The sequence below is a fragment of the Biomphalaria glabrata genome, chromosome 3 (genome assembly GCF_947242115.1).
Source record: "Biomphalaria glabrata chromosome 3, xgBioGlab47.1, whole genome shotgun sequence".
Taxonomy (NCBI): Eukaryota; Metazoa; Mollusca; class Gastropoda; family Planorbidae; genus Biomphalaria; species Biomphalaria glabrata.
This window is the reverse complement of record NC_074713.1, coordinates 51,899,176-51,916,315: the sequence shown is the minus strand read 5'-3', so window position 1 is coordinate 51,916,315 and position 17,140 is coordinate 51,899,176. Positions and strand designations below refer to the sequence as shown.

At 34.1% G+C, this 17,140-nt stretch overlaps 1 protein-coding gene across 1 annotated transcript; it reads right to left on the bottom strand.

Moving 5' to 3' along the window:
* Positions 1–16,145, bottom strand: LOC106057229 (ribosomal RNA processing protein 36 homolog). The gene is made up of 10 exons (XM_056022577.1): positions 15,966–16,145; positions 10,644–10,715; positions 9,052–9,067; positions 8,127–8,187; positions 7,488–7,562; positions 6,728–6,788; positions 3,195–3,299; positions 2,074–2,148; positions 686–803; positions 1–194 (listed from the first exon to the last, which is right to left on the bottom strand). The coding sequence occupies exons 2-10, from the start codon at positions 10,665–10,667 to the stop codon at positions 52–54; spliced, it is 678 nt and encodes a 225-aa protein (XP_055878552.1). The 5' UTR covers positions 10,668–10,715; positions 15,966–16,145; the 3' UTR covers positions 1–51.
* Between the last annotated feature and the right edge of the window lie 995 nt (positions 16,146–17,140).

Here is a 17,140-nt window from a genome sequence, read left to right as displayed (position 1 = left end):
TTTGTGTGTGTGTATATACAAACATTTATTTGAACAAAAGTAACAATTGGGTCAGAAGTCCTTAGTGGTCCATTCACTTTTTCTTTTCTCTTTGGCAGCCAACTTTTTATTTTTTCTCTGCAAATATTTCTGCATATTCCCGGATTGTTCCAATTCTTTTTTCATTTCTGTTTCCAATAAAGCTTTTTTCTCAGCTGTAAAAAAAACAACAACAAATAAACAAAAGTTAAAAAACAAAGTTCTCTCTCTGTATACTTATTCTAGGGCAGTTGGAGTTTGCCCATTAGAATTGCTAATAGCTTAGTGGGGGGTGTTAAGTGGGAACAAATGTTAAGATAAACTATCCTTATATCCAATTAAGCCCAGTATAAATACTATTTATTCCACCTTGCACTAATGAATATGTGATGAGGCTGCAATTGCAGCTGTGTATCAAGGATTGGCCTCTTTAGTCACACAAGAAGTTGCAAAGGGAAAAGATCGTCTCTCGAGACGTAAAATGCCACAGAATGGAAAGAGACACTTAGCAGATTTAGACTTACATCACTGGGATAATAAGGCCCCTCTTGAAAACAGCACCCATCCCCAGACACAGGGTTAATGATGGTACAAAACAAACCCCCTAGTAAGACAACCTTTAAGGTTGGCCCTAAGTTTTTTTAAAAACTTAATTTGGTCAACTTACACTTCTTTAAAAAGTATGCCTTTTTGCCTTCTTTCACTTTTTCTAGTTCCTTCTTTCTCCATTCCTTTTCCAGCTGTTCCTTTTTGGCTTTCTTTTGCTCCGCTATTTCTTTCTGTTGCTGAAAAAATGAAAGAACATTGAATTAGATTTGCACGTGAACCTGTCAATACAAGGGGAAATAACTATTGTTATCCAGAATGATGAAAGATGCCCAAAGTTGTTAGCTTAAAAGTTAAAAAAAATATTGAAGGGTGAGATGGTGTTTTACCCAGATGTCTAGTCTATCATGTCTTGAATAATTGTCTATAGTTAATTGTATTAATTTTGACTTTGAAGTCCATTGTCTTTTTTGTGTCGTTTATACATTTGTTTTCAGTTTTCCAAAAATAGCATTCTAGTGGGTAATGTCTTCAATTAAGGATGAGTGCAGTGTTGCACATGACTATGAAAACCCAGTTTTGAGCTGCATATTTTGCAGAATCTAATGCAGACAAAGCCATTGACCACTGGGGTTTTATGTAAGTTTTCTTTTTGTCTTCTGCGCCTGTTTTCTAGAAAGGCATATCTTTGAGCATCAAATGTGTGTGTCCTGGGGTCTTTGTGAGAGCTCGCCGTCTTTCAGAGGCCATCTGCTGCTGGCTATTTTCCTCTGTGCCAGTGAGGGAAAAATGGTACCTGAATTAATCATTATAGAGCTCCCAGGGGTACCTCTGTTAAGCTGTCCTCCTTTAAGCTCACCAAAAAAGATCACATTTGACATGCAGTTGTGTCCCCCTGCATGATAAGTGTCCAACCTAGCTGTCAAAAGGTTAAGTAGAGATTCTATTAAGTCCACACTAGCCTCCAGCATAACATGATTATTTTATAGTAGCCATGCCAGCGTATGCTTATTATGGAGTGATGGTACCTCTGATGGAAGTGTTTGAGGTGCCTTAGATATATTCTATTAAGCACCCAGGTCTTAAGAGTCATACAAAAGTGTGGTCAAAACCATGTCTTTATAGACATAGTTATTTGTTGGTAGGCAAAGAGCCCTGCTTCACCATACTCTCAATTGGAGGCAACCAAAAGCAATGTAGCTAAGACAGTTATCTATTTCTCTAAACAGTGACACATCATTGGATGCAGTGCTTCCCAGGTAAATAAATTGGTTGGAAACATTAAGGAAGTGGTTAGTCACACATTTGTGAAGCTATGTTCTGTTAGGGGACTTCTGGAGAATGACCTTTATTTTTTCTAGTGGGTACTCAATTTCAAACAGACAGACCTTCGGATTACATTTTAAAGCTCAAAATGTTGAGACACAACAACTACAACAATGGGTTCTTATAACACATTAGTCTATGAGTCAACTTAGTTCAAATTAGAAGAAAGTAAACTTTAATTACCAATCTAGTGTAAAGTTGTTTGAGTTCTGATTTTTTTTGTACATCTTTGGTCTGTTTGATAAGCTTCTTCAGTTTCTGTAAAAGAAAACAAATAAATTTATTATTAACTACAAAATAATTTATCAGATTAACAGGTGTTTCTAATGGTGCTGGCAATACAATATCTTAAAACAAACAAGTTTTAAATCTATTCTTCATTTGCTCTGGACCTTAAGGTTTCTTTACATCATTTATATTAGGTCCCATTTCTTTATAAAGCAAATGATGTAAAGGTCATCTGTTTTTATAATCCACAGTATAATGAGGGTGTCATATGGCCAGCACAATGACCAACCCTCTTTACTTTTCCCATGTCATTTATATTCCTTTAGTTTATTTCACTGGCTTAAAATCAGCATTCATGTGGATTCTTAAGTCTTGAAAAAGTGATGATGTTAGGAAACGTTGATTTTAAGACTTTGAAAAGCCTGGTAAATCATTACTTTTAGATGTAATTTTGATATCAAAGTAGGAAATTGTAAAGAAAAAAAAAGTTCAACAAAATATTTGTGTGCAGCATCACCAGAAGCTATTTAAGTTTCTTTTCATTTTGTGGCAAGAGGTAATGTTATTTCCCAACCTCATCACACCCTAGGTGTGGTACACATTCTGGAGTTTAATCAACAATGACATAAAAGTTAACTTACATTTTGATATTAGGGCTGATTTTTATCCTATGTGTTCAGACAAAAATATCTATCTAATAGTTGACTAGTAGCATGAACCTTGGAGGCGCAGTGGCTGAGCGGTAAAGCGTTTGGCTTCTGAACTGGGGACTAGGGTTCGAATCCTGGTGAAGACTGGGATTTTTAATTTCGGGATCTTCGGGCGCGTCTGAGTCCACCCAGCTCTAATGGGCACCTGACTTTAGTTAGGGAAAAGTAAAGGCAGTTGGTCGATGTGCTGGCCACATGTTAACTTGTTAACTGTAGGCCACTGAAACAGATGACCTTTACATCTGCCCTATAGACCACAAGGTCCGAAAGGAGAACTTTACTTTTTTTTTAGCATGAACCTTAACAACTTCAAGCGCTATAAAGGAAATCCTATTGGTATATTTTCTGACAAAAATACCAACATACCATTTTTTCTTTTGCTTTCACTTCTGTGAGAAACCCATAGGTTTGTTTAAAAATATGTTCTTGGAATTCCCCAGACAAATCATCAAATCTTGGGTCTCTTGACAACTGTAAATATGCCACATAGTGTAAAGGATAAAATAATGGAGGAAAATATATATATATATAATGAAATATGAGAAATTACTTTCAACAAGAATAAATGAATAATCATTACAAGATATTGTTATAAAATTCCAGAAAAATGTATTATCTTTCAGAAAGCTATTACTGAAGCCCTGATGTGACATACATATTGTGTCACAGCTTCTACAAATCAGACACAGCAAGCATAGCCCACATCAAGTTCAACACAATTTCCAAAAAAAAGAAAGGAAAAAAAAAAAAGAAGAAATACTTAACTGCGAAATAAAGAATAGATACAGACCTGTAAAAAGCAAAGAAGGTAAAACACAGACTAAAAGAAAAAAAAAAAGAAAGAATGCTGGATGGAACACTTAATGGTGCTGAATCAACCACTACCACAGACTACTCCAGATATTCCTCCAGCAGTTCAATTCCTCAATGTCAACAATGGCCCTCCAACTTAAGGAGAAATAATGAAGGCTCTCAAAAAATGTAAAAAGCTGCTGGACCAGATGGAATCCTTCCAAAGCCAACTACGAAACCGCAACAGACACTTTATATCCTCTATTTCAAAATTTGGAAAGTGGGCTATCTAGCGAAAATGCGAAAAAAAAAGGAGATCCTTCCCAATGCAACATCTGGTATGGAATCATGTTTCTCTCAATTACCACAAAAGTACTGACTCTCGTCATCTTGGATAGGTTAAAAGAAGCACTTGACAAAAAAAAAACTATGCAGAAAACAAGCAGGATTTAGACAAGACAGTTCATGCAAAGACCACATAGTCTCACTCCGAATTAGAACTGAACAATACATAGAATGACAGTCCTCCCATTATCAACCTTTGAGGACTGTGAAAAAGTATTTGAAAGTGTAGACAGTAACAGACTGGATTATGAGAAGGTCAACTGATGGCAACACAGGCATTCAATGAAATCTGACAAAACAGCTGGAGGATCTGGATTTCAAAGATTACATCTGCCTCCTGTCACATAAACTACAACCCACTTAAACAAAACAGATGGAGGATCTGGATTTCAAAGATTACATCTGCCTCCTGTCACATAAACTACAACCCACTTAAACAAAACAGATGGAGGATCTGGATTTCAAAGATTACATCTGCCTCCTGTCACATAAACTACAACCCACTTAAACAAAACAGATGGAGGATCTGGATTTCAAAGGTTACATCTGCCTCCTGTCACATAAACTACAACCCACTTAAACAAAACAGATGGAGGATCTGGATTTCAAAGGTTACATCTGTCTCCTGTCACATAAACTACAACCCACTTAAACAAAACAGCTGGAGGATCTGGATTTCAAAGGTTACATCTGCCTCCTGTCACATAAACTACAACCCACTTAAACAAAACAGCTGGAGGATCTGGATTTCAAAGATTACATCTGCCTCCTGTCACATAAACTACAACCCACTCAAACAAAACAGCTGGAGGATCTGGATTTCAAAGATTACATCTGCCTCCTGTCACATAAACTACAACCCACTCAAACAAAACAGCTGGAGGATCTGGATTTCAAAGATTACATCTGCCTCCTGTCACATAAACTACAACCCACTCAAACAAAACAGCTGGAGGATCTGGATTTCAAAGATTACATCTGCCTGCTGTCATATACAACCCACTTAAACAAAACAGCTGGAGGATCTGGATTTCAAAGATTACATCTGCCTGCTGTCATATACAACCCACTTAAACAAAACAGCTGGAGGATCTGGATTTCAAAGATTACATCTGCCTCCTGTCACATAAACTACAACCCACTTAAACAAAACAGCTGGAGGATCTGGATTTCAAAGATTACATCTGCCTCCTGTCACATAAACTACAACCCACTTAAACAAAACAGATGGAGGATCTGGATTTCAAAGGTTACATCTGCCTCCTGTCACATAAACTACAACCCACTTAAACAAAACAGATGGAGGATCTGGATTTCAAAGGTTACATCTGCCTCCTGTCACATAAACTACAACCCACTTAAACAAAACAGATGGAGGATCTGGATTTCAAAGATTACATCTGCCTCCTGTCACATAAACTACAACCCACTTAAACAAAACAGATGGAGGATCTGGATTTCAAAGATTACATCTGCCTCCTGTCACATACACAACACTCCAACAAAATTAAACAAGCTTACAAAACAAGGGGAGAAGACTGGCTTGAAAAACAATAACAAGAAAACTGAAATGATGAGAATTAATAAAACCCAAGAAACACCACTACAGCTGTAACACGTCTGGGATTTAGTCTGTAGTTCATCTCTTGGTGTTTCTTTACTTTACAGCTTATGTACAACAGATATCAGAAATCACAAATTAACTCATTAGTTAGCAGACAATGCATATTTATTAATATAAAATAAAATAATACATAATTGATCCAGCCATGAAGGCTCAATGAACAATGGAATATACATTCCAGAACAACTCATATCTCACAAAGCATAAGTCTAGAATAAGAATCATTTTACAAAGACAGTATAAATCTCCTATTCTTAAAGAACAAAATCATATGTCCTTCCTCTCTGAGGACCAGGTAATAACTGCGCGTCTGACCACATGAGCAGATTCAGACAGAGACTTGACTTCCACATGAAAATTGACCACTAAGTGTTCTTGGTGAACACTGCATGTCACAGTGATTCTTAAACAATGCTGTGACAACAGCTCTAAGGAAATCAAATCAAAAAAGGCTAGAAGACATGCAATACTTGCTTCCGATCTGGCGGTCAAAAGCACTGTGTCTACAAAATAAAATCTGCATCTTTAACACATATGTGAAAGCAGTTCTTTATTATGGTGCAGAGAATTGGAGAGTAAAAAATAGCAACTCGGACAAGCTCCAAGCGTTCATTGACAAATGTTTTAACTGATGTTAGATGGCCAAATACAATTTTTAACAACAGTCTGTGGGACAAAAAAACCCAGCTAACAAGGATAAAGCAAGAAATAAAAAAAAACCCAGCTAACAAGGATAAAGCTCGAAATTTAAATTAACACTGGCGGGTTTGGATTGAGCATACATTGGGAAAACAACAGAAAACATTGTAAAACAGGCCTTAGGAATCCACAGGGGAAGAGAAAGGCTGGAAAACCAAAGCAAACATGGAGAAGATTGATAGACCAAGAGGCAAAGATGTCAGGATGGACATGGACCCAGCTGAAGGGAATAGTCCAGAACAGAGTCAGATGCTGAAGTGCTATTGTTACCCTATGCTCCACTGGGAGTCAAAAAGTCAAACTGCAAATAAAGCTCTTGGTAGTCCACTATTTTATATCACTTAACAACTGTTCTACTTCTAGTTGTTTAAAAATATGTTCTTGGAATTCACCAAGTCTTAAACACAACAAAGTCAGAATACACAGTCATGCTATCTACCTTTGGTTTAGGAGCAAATTGCTGTTTGGGGACTGGTCTTCTAGCTGAGAGCTCAGTTGGTCTGAAAATATATAGAAATTGGTCTATATATTTAAATGAATAAAATCTTTGAGAGAAAAGTTAAAGTTCTATGGGGCCAATACTTTTATAAGATCCAGTTCAACAGTTACTGAGAACCATATGACTAACACTGACTAAGACTAAAACTCCAGATCCTTATTGGAAATGTCTTTTGAGGTCTTGATCTTTTTCGCATTTTATAGTCAAGGGGTGACAATGATACAGTCTCACAGAGTAAGAAACAAATGAGTTATTCAGCCAATACAAGTGTACTTAGGTATGTCCTAAATAAAACAAAAAAAAAACTATTCTCCCCCAGGACTTAAACCCAAGACCTTTAGTTTAGCCACTAAGATTTTTTTTAGAACTATGATGTGCTGAATCTGACAAAATATCAAAGACACTATCAATAATTTAATTCATAAATCTTTTTAATATACTTCACTAACAACAAAATATTCAGCTGAATATAAAGGCTACACTGTATGTGTAAAAATAATCTACGTTCAAATATTATAAGTCAGAAAATAACAAGGTCTATATACTATGTGTTACTGTCTTCAAAAAGTGATTGTCACCTTATGTTCTTCATGACACAGATTAGAGCTACAGCACTTTCAAATGACAGGTAAAAGAAAGAAGAGACTTTAAAAATATTGATACTGATCCTATTATAAAGAACACTTTTAATTGAGTCTACCTGTTTTTGTTTTCTCTTTTAAATGTTTTTATCTCTGTTTTCTTTATGGGCAAACCATGCTTCATTGTATTAAACCTGATGTAAAGACAAAATGCTGCATTATATAACATAATATTACAATACACTAGATCCTAATATCAACAAACATGTCACAAACTGCTTCATTGCAATGAAACTAATAAAGGAAAACCCTTATTCAGACATTTAATAAATTATGTTTTATATTAAATGTAACACTATGTATGTTCTCTAACTAAAAAATACAAACAACTTAAAAAACAACTTATTGCTATAGATATCTTATTCTTTAAGTGTCACATTACAAGAATTTGATTTTATAAAATTGTTTGCTTTTTTTTTAAAAATTAACTTTAAAATGATTTTCTTGTTCCCCCCCCCCCCCCGACCTTACATTTGGTTTTCTGGACTTGGCCCATCCTTTTGCTACAAATATTTAGCTCCACTTTTCAGCAGTGACATGACACGACACCAACCATCATAGTAGACACTGACCTGTGATGTGGAAATGAACTATTGGTCTCCGCTGTCCACAGATTGTCATATCATAGGTCAGTGCCCACGCCTACAACAACAATTGGTCTCGCATGAGTCGACTGTGAATTAAGTTTCTACACTTACTTTTTGAGTCCAAGCTTTTCTTGCATTTCCTTTAATTCACTTAAAGGTATGTGAGATAACTCTGTTCAAAGAATCACACAGCTATTAGTCCAATGAAACTAAAGTTACACTGTAAGTTACATACAACCAATGATATTGTAAAAATATACACATAGTGGAATCCAGTTAATCAGACCACAATCCTTTTGATCCTAATAACCCGTTGGTCAGTTTAACCAGATTTGATTGTATTGCAATAACTCTGCTTATAAGCTGTGGCTTATGGTGCACAACAGTGCATTGTTCAACATGGGATATGGACAGAATGTTTTGATAAACAAGGAGAGACAGTTGAAATCTGTGAAATATGTGCTGAAGGCAGAAATGAAAAAGATGTGTTCTGTGTGATAGTGGTCTCAATTTGCCTTACTCTTTCAGTTAACAATTAAACTTGTGTAATTCCTCATTCATTTCACTGAGTGCTTGCCTTAGATTTACTACAGCATAATCGAATCACCAAGTAACGTAAAGTAAAACTCAAACCACTGCTGCCTTGCAGCTTTACCCAATTATGGGAAAGGCTTCGGGAGCCATCACAGGAAAAATCAGGAACCGGCCACTCTTGGGCAGTTTGCAGCACACAGTACTACTCCCTGGCAGAGCCTGCGACGCTGCTGATCCCAAACTGTATTAGCACTTAGATACATCAGCTGCGTGGAATGGGGGGAACTGTTGTGCGGGTGACATCGTTCTGACCATAGGTTATGCACAGGCATTCATCTAATATCTATGAGATGATCCATAGTCACTTGGCTACTGAAGGAGTCAATATATATATAATTGATTTTGTTTCAGTACTTTAGATTAACTAGATGCGACTGTACTTACAAGAAAAAAAACTATAAGACAAATGAACAATAAAGTAATAAAAGCATTATGTTCTTACCTTCTTGGAGGTCCTCCTGTAAAGAGAAAAAAAAAGATTTTAAAATTTAACATATGTGTATGGCTGTTATTGCCTAAGTGATCTATCTCTTCAAGATCTCCCTCCTGAATCCCTAATTAAAACCTGGACACTTACAAATTATGAATTAGAAATTAGGGAAGAGAAGTGTGCATAGGAAATCTGGAGGTGAGAATGAAATTGTAACTCTATGAGATCCACATTGCTATCATTTCAATTACCCTTCTCTTACTAGACTGCAACATCAAACAATTATTATACATTCTCAACATTTTTTGTTTTAATATTGGCAAGTGGATAAGAAAAGATCATTTTTATTTGGTCCAAACTAATGGAAATTCAGCTTGACTACAACTGACCACATATAGATGCAAATACAAACAACATTCACACACAAAACGCATACACAATCACATAACCAGAACTGCATACACAATCACATAACCAGAACTTTATGAAATAGACTTCTATGCACTTCTCGGTGACAATAGCTGACCTTGCAACACTCTAACCGAAGATAAAGGAGTTTTTAAATCTTTCTGGAAAGGAGATGACCACTTCGTCCAGATCTGATGTGAAAGTGGTTTAATTAATTAATTTAATAGTCTTTAAGGATCATGTGTGTTTTGGAAAGGCACTTTCATGGCAAAGTTCTTTAAGAGTTTTTAGTTGTGTTTGAGTGATATACCTATTTTAAAGAAGTAAAGTTCAGCATCAAGTAATAGATGGGCCAGCCAGTGGAAGAGACTCTAATGACAAGAGACAGAGAGAAATAAAGAGAGACAATCATCAGATCATAAGTGGTGCCACATGGCTCCAACAAACTAAGGGACAAGTGAAGATGTGTAAAAGCTATTTATAGGCAGCAGAATGGTGGCTGAGTGGAACTTGTCTGCTTGAGGGTCTTAAGTTAAAATATGGATGGCAGCTGAGTGTTTGAATCCTGGTGAAGACTGGGATTTTTAATTTTGGGGTCTTTGGGCGCCCAGCTCTAATGGGTACATGACATTAGTTGGGGAAAAGTAAAGGCGGTTTGTCATTATGCTGGCTACATGTCTTGGTGGGAAGCGTGGTCGAGAGGCCAAGTGCGCTTGAACTTGGCCTGGCTACCTAGAAGGGGGCTCGAGGTTCGACACCCGACTCGAGCAGAGTTGTGTTTACTGAGCGCCTAAAGGCAGCACAGAAAACCAACTCCTAGAGACCCCCTCACCCCCACTGGTCCACAAATGAGATTGGACCAAAAGCTTTCTGAGCATGCTATATAAGCATGAAAGTAGCGCTATATAAAAGCTAAAATATATTATATACATGACATCCTGTGGACCAGAGAAACAGATGACCTTGACTTCATCTGTCCTGTATAACGCAAGGTCTGAAAGGGGAACTTTACTATGAAATTTCAATTCAGGATTTAACCCAAGTTAAGTCGTGTCTCTGGGCACAACTTGTCAGATTTTATGTTTCAGAAATTGGATTTAGATAATCTTGACTTAATACACAAAGGAAAAGTAAATGTAGTGATAAGCCTTACAGGTCAGACATTGTTTCATATTATGATGTCACATAATACTAACCATTGTATCTAATTCTTCATCCATCTGGTTAATATTTGATCAGAAGCTTGTCCTTGATGAACGTGTGTGACTCTGAAAACAATATTAATAATTCAAACATAAAATATAATGTTATAAACCTGGTGGTGGCACAGATGGGGGTAGTGGTGTGTGTGTAGTCAGCCGATGCAAATCGCCCCAGGCCAGCGCTAGGCGAGCAGTCAACCGTAACGAGCTACGACGGTCAGCCGAGACGAGTGTCAACATGACGGTTCGGGAAGGATCGCCATTGTGAACAGAGCTCAGGAGCTTAAGCGAGGGATGTAGTCATGTGACGAAGCCAGAAATGTCGAGCGATGTTCTGTCCGGTTCTAGAAGGCCAGCAGGGACCCTATATACAGTCGAGAAAAGGGGCTCAATACAGCAAGGTTCAGAAAGGAGGTTCACGACAGGAGTTCAGAACACGGTCGACTACAGCACAGTTATGCGGTGTGGTTCTGTACGGAGCACTACGACGGTTCAGTGCGTTCAGTACAGTTGAGACGAACAGCGTCTTGATCTTGGTCTGTGATCGAGTCTGACACAATGAGCCTAGTGTGTGAAGTCAGTCCTGAACTGTTGAACCCAGTGCAAGCCCGGAACGAGACAGAGAGGCCAGTGCAAGAGTTGATACGGCGGTACGGTGTTATCAGAGAGATATTTGTACAGTGTACGTGTTGCCAATTGTGCAGTACTGGCTGTTATTTAGTCAACTATTAAAGTGTTACGTTACTTTGGAGCCCTGAGTTGTCAAGTTCTTTAAGTTGGTGGTGTATGGTGCAGTTTGCAGAGAGCCTGGATAGTGAGATCCGTAATAATAATTACTAAAGTTTACTAATAGTCTTTTTATTTTTAAGCTGTTGGAGGGCTTGACATCTTTTTTTCATAAATCTAATAGCCAGTTTCTTTTTTCAAAAGTGTTTTCTGAGTGTAAAGACCTTGTATATTTGAGTGCTAGATATGAAGAACTTTTGTTTCGATGCAAAAATGTCTTGACATTACTATAAGATTGTGTTGATCAGAGAATCCATCTTTGAAGTAACAATTTAATGTAGATTTCTATTTCAAACAATTACTGAACACTGAAATAATATCTTCATGCCTGAGATTCAAATATAACTATTAATTCAAACACTAAAGAACCTTCAACAAAAAATACAAAGTTTTAATTCTGGAACTAGAAATCACTCGAATAAAGCACGCAATGACAATAAAATTACATAAGTTAACTATCTTCGTTCAAGCTCGTATTAAAACTAGATATAATAATAGTACTAGTTCTACAAATCTAAAACTAGACTTAGACCTACCTAGATCTAGATCTTTTATTCCAGTAATAAAATATGATTTTTTTAGACAGATTATAATAGAATTTATTATTATATTATAGATCTTTTAATTCTTTAGTAGATAGATTATAAATAGAGTAACCAATCTAGTACTAGATGTCTAGTAGTTAGTAGTAAGTTAAGTAAGATTAGTAATACTAATAGTTGACTCAAGTCACTCAAAAAAAAGACAAGTCTAACTTTAAGTTTAAGTAAAGTTTAGTAAAGTTGTAAAGTAACTACTAGTCTAACTTATTAACTAGATCTAGATCTAGTAGATGTCTGACTAGAATTGACTAGAATCTAATACAAGTATTTTGAAGTAATACCTAGGCCTAGGTTACACTAAGTTCACTAAGTAGGTGGAATCTATCTATATTATACTATATTGTATTATTGTCTATATACATATAGATCTAATTATTATAGTTATCTAGTCTAGATACTGAGTCTAGTCTAAGTAGATAGTTACATAGAATATACCGTATTACGCCGTATACTATAGTCATAGATCTAGAAAGTTAAAAAAGTTAAGTAAGTAATAATAAGTAAATAAGTATATAGACTCTTAGAATAATAATGAAATAGAATAAGGCGGAAAACAGATTTCCTATTGAAAATGCATTTTTGTAGTTCAAGATTCATTTTCTACATAAAATAGATCATCCATGTAAAATTTGATTTACTGATGGATAGATCTATGTTTGTGTAAGCTTCATTAGCAAAAGTTTTTTGAAATACGTTTTTATAATCAATTTGTGCGTTTGTGAATACCAGCAAGTATGCACTAAAGGACGGACAACATTTACTTTTGGATTTAAGTGCTCCCGTTTCAAAAGGTAAGAAACATTTTTTTTATATAAAATTCATGTATAAAATACATGCTTACCATTTAGAAATGGATGTTCTACATGATAAAGAAAAAAAAAAGTGAATATATTGGTTCATTTGTCTTATTTTTTAAAAAAATAGCCTCGATGTCATTTCCGAGTTTTTTTCCGTCCGTAAACATCATGTACAATTATTTTTTAAAATATCATTTAAATAACACAGATTTTACTATTTAAACACATTTTTTTTTTATTTCGGTAGTAATAACGAATTCTTTTTAGTTCTTTTTGAAAAAAGAAAAAAAAAACTTTAATAAAAAAAATATTTTTTTAACCAATCAGAACGTCGGTCGGCGGAACTTAAATTCATGACCAATTTTTCAACGTGGTGTTTTACTAGTCATTCTCTCGGGAATAACTCGTAGTGATAACATCTACGAAAGGTAATTAGAGACTTTATCATACACAGATCGTTTAGTTTAAAATATTGACTTCTTAGGCATTTATTTTGAATTTATAGTAGGCCGTCGGCTTTCTACTGTTTTATTTCATTGGATGCCTCGCGCGCTATATAAAAAAAAAAAACACGGGTTTTTGGCACTAGTCTCACTAGAACTAGGCTAGATCCATATTATATACTGATATATTCTAATATTTTCTAGCGTCTAGGTCTAGATCTAGTAAGACTTTACCATGTTTTACGTCTTAACATAAAAAAAAATTAATTGATTATTAAATTAAACTAGCAGTACTAGTAGGTCTATAGATTAGATCTAGACATCTAATACTTATACTAGCTCTATACAGAGAGCGCACTCACGTTATTATTGTTTTTTTCTTTAGGATTTAGACTATTTACTAAGTTGCTTAGATAATGGGGGTCTTCTAGACCTAGATAACAATAACTAGATATAGATTTACGTCTAAAATAGATTGATCATTAAATAAAACTAGACTAGCGAAACAGATATGTAGAGATTAGAGATTTAATACTACTAGACAACGATCTGCACTTAGATCTATCTAGATCTAATCTAAATAAACATTCCCGATCTAGATATATCTAGCTTAAAACGTAAAAATTAATAAACATTTAATTAATTCTAGAAATAATTGTGTAGACTAGATCTAGATCTACACTTCGTCAGATTGCTAAAGTAAAACCTCGTACACTCCATACTGTATATTTCTATAAATTTCTTCAATTATCTTGCAGATCTACCACATACTGTATTATTTTAAAAAACAACAACATTTTAATCAATTTATTATTAATGATTTAGATTAGTTAGACATAGATCGATCTCTAGGTCTAGGACTAGATCTAGACTAGGTCACTGGACTTAGACTCTGAGATTAGATTAGTCTAGATCTAGTCATTAGAGTTAATAAGCGTGAAATTATTTAAATATTTACTGATCTAGATCTAAATTCTCTTATCAGGATAGATTAGATCTAGAACTAGATGATTTAGATCTATATTTATATATAGTCATTTCTAGTAGATAGTCAAGTAGCGATGTACACACGTGGATCAAGAATCAAGACCCTAGTGATCTAGTCTAAGTCTAAATGTAGACTCTAGGTCTTAGATCTATATAATTTATAATAGCCTTATATCTACGTCTAAATATAATTCATAGTAAGACTTAGGACTAGATTTTAACATGGAAAAAAATCATCTGAGATCTAAATCTACTATCTAGTCATTTCTAGATCCAGTAACTAGTACTACTAGTAGATAGTCAGTTAGCGATGTACACGTGTGGATCTAGGAATCTAAATGTAGATTAGATCTAAGATTTTATATATCTAAATCTAATTCATAGGATCTTATAAACTCAGTAGGGTTAAATTAGATCTGATCTCTAGATCTACATCTTAAATTACTTAAAGTTAAAGTGGAAAAAATCTAGATCTAGTCAATTATAAACAAGAGTAGAAGAGATTCAATAGACATAGTGACATAGTTAAAAATAACAACAAACACATATTAACCAAATTATAAAAGTTGTTTTTATTTCTTTTTCTCAGCAACAGTTACTACAGATACAAAGATTGAGATTATTTGAGATAGTAAACAGAATAGTCAATAGATATAGATCATGCACCATGCAAGTTAAGCTTTATTAGGTCTAAGTAGAGTACTCTCTAGACCTAGATCTAAAAAGTGATCAAGAACTAGAATAGATCTAAATCTTGATAATATTTCATTTAATAATAGATCTTTTCTAGTCTAAAATTATACATATGTATAACCTTTATCTAAAATTTATATAAATAGTATCATGTTAAAACATGAAGATAAGAGAAAAAAAAAGACTTTTTATTGGTAGGGTCAGGGTGGGCCGAAGAGGGGGCTTATTTATTAATTATAAATACTTTTTAAGGTGGTTTTTTTTTTTTTCAAATGTTATATAAATATACTTTACTTTGTGACACAGTTTTAAGCAAATAATATTGTGAATTTGTGAAATTCATGGATTATTGGACATATCTTCTGTGAATTATGTATTTTTCATTATTAGGGGTAAGTGTGTTTGACCTCATTTTTTTATGTTAAATACTTGTCTGATGATAATGAATTTACTTTTTTTTGGATTCCTCTCTTCTTTGGCATTAAAATTGATACATAATATGTCTAAACTGATAATGTTTTTGTTATTTAGGATAATGATAAAGTATAATTTGCAACCTAATTTTTTTTACGGAGGGGGTGGGGTCTGGGGTGGCTCAATTAATTTGCATAAATGACTTAAAAAACTTGTTTTTATATTTTTTTCAAATGTTCTATAAATATACTTTACTTTGGGATATATTTTTCTATTAACAATATTGTGAATTTGTGAAATTCATGGATTATGAAACATATCTTCTGTGAGTGATGAATTTTTCATTATTAGGGGTAAGTGTGTTTGACCTCATTTTTTCAAGTTAAATAATTGTCTGTTGCTTCTGATTTTATTTTTTTTGAATTCCTCAATTCTTGGGCAATAAATTTGATATATAATATGTCAATAAAAGTAATTTTGAAATTGGTCAAAAAAATGGTCCTTAAAGTAGAATGTTGAGAGCTCAATCTGTTTTCCGCCATAATAGTTAATAGAATCTAGATCTAGATATAATAATAATAAGATTAAAGATACCTGATTATCTGAAATAAATATAATCTAATTTATATAGACTAGATGTGGGAAGAAAAAATTCTAGAATAGATCTAAATGAGATCTAGATGTAGTCTAGACTATGGCTAGATAAAAGTAGATAAGAATTAGATTCTGTCATAGATTCTAGATCTATAAACTTAATAAAGATTTCGTTTTATGTTCTTCCGGATGTTTACTGAAATGTGTTAAAGTAGAAATTTTAAACAATGGTTTAAAAAAAAAGGATGAAAACAATTCTGCAATTGAATATTGATGGGAACACGTACAGACCTAAGTTTCAACTAAAATAAAGTAGTCTTACTAAAAGTTTATCACCAATTTCAAAAGATGGTTAAACTAAACTAGATTTATTTGAAATTAATTAAGCTCTAACAATTTTTCATAACTTTTTTTTTTGGAAAAAAAAAAAAAGGGGGGGGGGAGTTGTATGACTTATCACTTGGCCCTTAGCTAATCATCCGACATTGTTGAAATCTTTCTCTAAAATAAATAATAAAGTCAGTTAAGGAAGATGTTTCTTCATAAACGGACAATAAAATTAAAAAAAAAAAACGTCTAAATTATTAGATATGTCTACACTACAGTACACTAAGCTTTACATATGTTGGCCAGTAGGACACAGCCTATATAGCCTATATATATTTACTTTTTTGGGCAGGGAGCCCTGAGGGTGTGCGGTGTGGATTAATTTTATTGAATTCTTGAATTGGTTATCCTAATGCTCTTATCTACATTTAATTTTAGATTTAGACCTAGATCTCAATAATAGGTCCAATAAAACTATTATCTATTATATGCTTCATCTAAAGTTTAAGCTATAAAAAGAGTGTACTTGATGTTCCTGCAGTTAATAAATTAAGAAGAAGGCCAATCGTTTACATCAAATAAATTGATTAAATAAAATCACTAAATATTGAACTAACACGCTTATGAGATCCCAACCATAAACGAACAGAAATTATATATAAACACCACCACATGACTTTAAAAAATTGAACAACTCTATTCATAATATTATATTGCATAGAAGCTTTTGGCAAAAAATGTTTAACAACATTTATAATGCTGCTACTTTCAAGTGCAGATATTGTCTCCAAGATATTTAATTTTTAACATTTGGCTAAGCCATAAACTGAATAATATGACCTAGTTTC